This window comes from Pipra filicauda, unplaced genomic scaffold (assembly GCF_003945595.2).
Source record: "Pipra filicauda isolate LSUMZ 115617 unplaced genomic scaffold, ASM394559v2 scaffold103_size3290846_pilon, whole genome shotgun sequence".
In the NCBI taxonomy this organism is placed as follows: domain Eukaryota; kingdom Metazoa; phylum Chordata; class Aves; order Passeriformes; family Pipridae; genus Pipra; species Pipra filicauda.
The window spans coordinates 1,327,995-1,334,111 of record NW_024103474.1 but is presented as its reverse complement, the minus strand read 5'-3'; the positions used below and the strand labels follow the sequence as shown (position 1 = coordinate 1,334,111).

Genomic DNA, 6,117 nt, shown 5'->3' with positions numbered 1-6,117 from the left:
CCTGTGCTGCACCCAGGTTGGAGAGCAGATTGTGCTGCTCCTGGGGGAGAAATGACAGGGAACAGCAGCGGGCATCTCCACACTCACACTGGGATTTACAGCAGCTGCTGCTGAGCCAAGAGCCTCCACGCTGGGCTGAGCAGGAGGGAGTCCAATTGCTGATGACAGCCCATGTCAGTGAGCACCTAGCTGCATCCCATAATGGCCTACAAAACACCCACATCACTTTTTTTTCTTTTTTGGACAGTGTTCCTGATTCCTTTTCCTGCAGCAAAGGAGACACAGACCCAGCCATAGGAGTGCCCAGTACCTCTGGTCCTTGTGCTCCCTGTGCAGCCACAGACACCCAGAGTGAGCCTCTGGCCAGCCCGATGGTGTCACCTGCCCCACCCTTCTCTCCTTCCTCTCCTGGGTGTTTGTCCTCCCCCCGTGGGTGACTGGGCTGAACAGAGCAGGAAGTTCACAGCTGCAGCGGGGGCTGCCTGGGAGGATTTCATTCGCTGCCCTGCTGACAAGTTTAGTTACTCACTTGCGGTTCCCTTTTTTTGGGGGGTGTTGCAGTTGAACAAAACCGGGGCTTTTCAGTCTTGCAGGGCAAGAGGGTTGCAATTTGCTGTGGTCACAGTTACAGAGCAGCTCTTCAGGGGCCTGGAGTCAGGCCTGCTCCTCAGAGCCAGCTGTGTATCTGTGGATGCACTTCCACCCAGCAGCGACTGTTATCCCAATTTTAAGCTCTTGCTGACCTCCAACACCATCTGATTCCTCAGCCTTCCTGCCTTCGAGGGCTGGCAGCCTGGCTCCCTTTTGGTTCCTGCCACATCTGTCACCTCTGGAAGCCACGTTTTTTCTGGATGAAACCGAGCTGAGGAGACAGACAGCCAGACCTGACCTGGGAAATGAGAGCTTGGCACTTGTGCAGAGTGATCCAGGCTGGCAAGGGGCAGGGGAAAAGCTGGGAGTGCCAGCCCCCTGAGCAGGGGAGGGAGTTCATCGGCTGAACTGAGGAGATGATGTAAGCAGGAGGCCAGAAGGTGTGGTTTTGTGGCCTTTGTGATTCCTCACTGCTGTTAAACAGCAGTTTTCTGATCTCATAGGACAACTGTCACTTGTCACACACCTCAAAAGGTGTCCCTTGAGCCCATCTAGTCCCTCGGGAGCTTCTGGCACTCCTCTGGCTCCAAGTTCAGCTGGCTCCACAGAACGTGTCCAGGCACAGGCCATCACTCTGAGCCAAAAAGGAAGTTCAACTCATTCTGTGTCGTTAAACCTCGCTCATCAAGGACAGGAAAGCCCTAACCTGCACTTCTCTGAAAAGGGCAGGGCCCCAGCAGTAAACTCCCTATTTCAGATGAACTCCCCAAGTCCAGACAGGTCTGAAGGTGCCAGTCTGAGCAAGTGTCAAAAGTGGCAGCAGAGATGCCTCTGTGGCCCTGCCCTAGAGGTCACCCCGAAGGGCAATTCCTCTTCTTCAGGAACCCTGGCTTGCCGTGCCCAGGGGGGCAGGTGAGGAGGAGTCTGTGCAGACTGTAACCATCAATTTACTCAAGAAGTCATGTGTTTCTGCTCATCCATCAGCCGTTTTTCCAGCTCTGATCTCTCTCAGGACACTTGTCATGGCTCATGCCATTGCTGCTGCAACACACTGCAGGTCCCCAAAGATGCAAGACAATCGGGCAAGTCCCCAGAACTTGCCACAACCAGGAAGTGGAACTATTCCAGCTCCCAATTGTGAGGGCAGGTGCCAGAAGTGGCTTAAAGCAAAACCCCCAGACCCTGCAGTCACCTGGGCACCCAGACCAGAGACAGAGCATTGTGTGGTGCCCGTTGGTGACAGCTGGCATTTTGTGACAAGTCCCTGCTCCCAAGCACGAAAGAGGCAGACAGCACGGGGGGGGGCCTGAGTGCATCCCCCATGCGGGGCCCAGGCTGCCTTGGCTGGGAGCCAGGGCTGATAAGCAGCTGTCTGACCTTGGGCTGTTGTGAACGGAGCTCACTTGGCACAGATGCTGGCAGGAGCCTCAGCAGGGGCTCCCTGCTTCCCCTGGGGAGCTGTGCTGGAGCTGAGGCCCTGGCTCTTTGTCCCTGCCAAGCTGTGCTTCCCCACGGTCCCTGTTGGTCCAACCCATGGACATGGCCTCGAGGCCTGACCCCAGACCTGCCTCTTCATGAGGTGCTCTGGAGGAGGGCAGTGTTTCACAAAGACCTGTGGAGGAGGGGCTGGGCCACGTTGCCTGGTGTGGGCATAGCCTAGTTCACTTAGGGCTGCCTTGAATACATGGGAAAAAAGAGCAGTCACTCCTGTGCAACTTATGGAAGCAGTAAGGCAAGAAATGGAAAAGTCAAGGATAGGAAAAAGCAACCCCTCCTCCTTTTTATCTAGTGAGGATATAGCAAGCTGTAGCCCTTTATGGCCCTATGTATGTAGGCTTTACCAGCCTCAAAGAAGTGGAAAAACTATAAAAGGATACTATAAGGGAATTTATGGCCCCTCTTGGACACAAACTGAAGGTGTTCCTCTCCCTGAAGCCACTCTCAGTAGCAGCAGTGCTCTGGAGGATGCTGCAGCCCTGGTGCTGCGCTGTCACCACAAAGGCTGGAGCTCCTGGGATCACAGAATCACAGAATCAGCTAGGTTGGAAAAGACCTCTGAAATCATCAAGTCCAACCTTTCACTTAACACCACCTTGCTTCCTAGACCACGGCACTAAGTGCCACATCCAGTCTCTTCTTAAATACCTCCAGGGACGGTGAAACCACCACCTCCCTGGGCAGCCCATTCCAACGTTTGACCACTCTCCCTGACCAATTTGCGTTTTGCTGCTTTTTTCCACAGCGTTCCCGATGAGCTGCGACACTTCCCTGTGGATGCTACATCCACTACCCGTGGATGTAACAAACCACCCCGTTCCGTGCCTTCCACCGCTCAGAGACCCGCCGAGCCTTTCAGAGCCGACACGCCTGGCCCGATTCTCCTCGGGACTCCTCCATCGGGCGCCGATGCCGCGGGCGGGGCAGGGCTCGGCAGGGCCGTGCCGGCAGTTCAGGGCGGTGGCGGAGGCGGGTCCCGGCGGTCGGGGAGGTATCGGAGGAGGGTCCCGGCGGCTCGGGAGGTGGAGGGATCGAGGAGGCGGGTCCCGGCGGCTCGGGTCGGTGGTGGAGGCGGATCCCGGCGACTCGGGGCGGTGGTGGAGGCGGGTCCCGGCGGCTCGGGGAGGTATCGGAGGCAGGTCCCGGCGGCTCGGGGCGGTGGTGGAGGCGGATCCCGGCGGCTCGGGGCAGGCCGAGCGCGGCGGCGGCGGGAGCTCAGTGCGGACCATGTCGGCGGCGGGCGCGGGCGGGCGAGCAGCGGGACTGGCGGCGGGGCTGGCGGGGCTGGTGGCGCGGCCGCTCGGCGCGGCGGAGCCGCTGTCGCTGGGCTCGCTGCAGGGGAAGGTGCTGCTGGTGGTGAACGTGGCGTCGCTCTGAGGCACCACCACCCGCGACTACCTGCAGCTCAACGAGCTGCAGCAGCGCTACGGGCCCCGCGGGCTCCAGGTGCTCGGCTTCCCCTGCAACCAGTTCGGCCACCAGGTAGGGCGGGAGCGGGGCCGGGGAGCGGGGCCGGGGAGCGGGGCCGGGGAGCGGGGCCGGGGAGCGCGGAGGAGCCGCCCACCCCATGCGGGCTCTCACGGGCTTTGCGCGGGGCGGGCTTGTTTTTGTTTTCCCCAGGAAAATGGCACCAACGATGAGATCCTGCCCATGCTGGAGCACGTTCGTCCTGGCAACGGGTTCAAGCCCAATTTCATCATGTTCGAGAAGTGCGAGGTGAACGGAAAGGACGCGCACCCGCTCTTCACGTTCCTGAAAGAGGCGCTGCCCTTCCCGCACGACGACCCCTCCTCGCTGATGACCAACCCGCAGTACATCATCTGGTCCCCGGTCTGCCGCAACGACATCGCCTGGAACTTCGAGAAGTTCCTCATCGGCCCCGACGGGGTGCCCTTCAAACGCTACAGCCGGCGTTTCGAAACCATCAAGATCCAGGACGACATCGAGTTGCTTCTGCAGAAGGCTCCCTAGAAAGTCCTCTGCCCATTCCCCTCGCTCCCTGCTCCCCTCACTGTGCACCTGCTTATTTTTCTCACAGGGAGCTGCTGCTCTGGCAGAAATCCCAATGTCTCGTGCAGGTTTTGCTTATGATGGCGCATCTTCCAAATCCTTGAAGTGTACCTGATGTTTTCAAAAGTTGCACGGGAATGTTTGGGAAGCTAAGCCAGGGCAAGCAGCTGTGAATCTCAGTACCTTACTGTGATTCTCTGAATAAAAAAATGTGTACTTTCTTTAAGGCTGTGGCTTGATAAATCTGGGTGAACGGGGTGAAACATGGTGGGTGCATTAGCTGTTCATCAGCCTGCGTGGGTGCTCACAGACTCAGAGCACTCGAGTGTGGTGGTGCAGCCAGGCTGAGGGCAGCGTGACGGGCAAACAACCTTCATGAACTCTGCAAGCTGTGAACCAGAGTCTGCCCCACATGTAGGGAGCCTGGCAGAGTGGGAGGGTGGCTTGGAACAGACAGACCTCACCCCACTGCTTACTGGACCTCCCTCAGGGCTCCCCTGCAGAGGGAACGTGCTGGCACATGGCCAGGGGTTGATTTTACACTGACAAGTTCCCAGCGTAGCTACCAGCGACAGGCTGCAACACGTTGATAACTGTTGGGGCAGGGAGATGAGTGATCCTGCAGCCTGGGCTGGGGTAAGAAGAGCCTGTTGGCCAAGGCCCATCTCGTTATCTGCCCTCTGTTAGCGGGTGCACCTAGAACAGGAGCAGCACCCGCTGTTGTTGCTGCACCTCCCCTTGTCCCAGAGCCACTGCACCCTCACTGCCTTAGTGTCTCCTGGCTCTATGGCCTTTTGCACTGCTGGTAGCTCAGCATGGATCCCTACATACTAGCTCAGCCCTACATGAAACCTGAATCCCCTTTGTGCATCCCCAACACCTTGCAGTGCAGGAATCACAAATAACCAGTTCTGTCCTGTTCCCAGTACAATACCAGCCCATTCAGCCACTTCTCCCATGGAACTGTGCCTCGCCTTGGAGTGTCCTTGTTGCCCTTTGGGCACGGGAAATACATGTGACACTCCAAGTGCAGGTCTGTCAGGGTTCACGAAATATTTTCTCTTTTTTTACTCCTTCCCTAACACTTTTTTGACTTCTGGCAACCACGAAGCTGACAAAGTATTTAATGGAGTTGCTACAATTGGACTCTATAATCTTAGAGGTATTTTCCAACCTTAATGATTCTATGATTCAATAATAATTCTGCATGTTGTCCCTGCACAGCAATCCCGGTTTTATAGACTGCTGCTGAATGGCTGGAATTAGGATTGGTTTTCCCTGAAAAACTGTGAGCCTGTGCCAAATTTTACCGGCTGTCCTTCTGCCCAGTGGCTCAGGTCCTTCTGCAGGGACATTTTCACTCCCTAAATGGCTCTGTGAGCACATTTTCATTACAAGCCACTCCTCACAAGGCCTCATAGCACTGATTATAAACTTGGTGTGGGACTGAGGAGTCCTAACCCAGACTAGAAACTTGGGCTCTCAAAGGGAAGGTGTAACACTTTCAAGCATTAGTTTTCATAATAAAAACATTTGAGATTTGAGGGTTTGGGGTTTTTTTTCCTGTTTGTAGCTTCTCACTTCACAAATTCACCAGCTTCTTTGTTACTGTACCTACATCCAAGGCTCTCTCAAGGCTGAGGAGAGACTGGGGCAGATCCTCCACTTGGCACCGCTCTGTACCCCTGAGTCATTGAGCTTTGAATTCAGATTGCACAATCCTCACTGGGCTATTTTTTAACTTCCAGTGCAGCTTCGTAGAAAAAAACAGGATGTTTTCAGCAGCTATTTCAGCTTTAGAGCAGATGATATATGGTTTAGGGGATTATTTTTTCAGTTGTCTACTTCCCTCATTAATGCAGGATGTTGAAATATGTGAAGAGCCCAGGGGCTCTCGGCAGGAGCTCACAGCACTGAAAAATCTTTCTCAACGTGAGCTGTGGCACTTCCTCAATCCTGACTCACCAAACTCGAGCCATTTGAGTGGGGCCTCCTTTGCTCTGCCAGTTCCTCACCAGG

General features: G+C 55.9%; 1 protein-coding gene across 1 annotated transcript; it reads left to right on the top strand.

Moving 5' to 3' along the window:
- Positions 1 to 3,315: 3,315 nt before the first annotated feature.
- Positions 3,316 to 4,324, top strand: GPX1 (glutathione peroxidase 1). Its single transcript, XM_027729630.2, has 2 exons — positions 3,316 to 3,570; positions 3,709 to 4,324. The coding sequence occupies exons 1-2, from the start codon at positions 3,316 to 3,318 to the stop codon at positions 4,057 to 4,059; spliced, it is 606 nt and encodes a 201-aa protein (XP_027585431.1). The 3' UTR covers positions 4,060 to 4,324.
- Positions 4,325 to 6,117: the final 1,793 nt, after the last annotated feature.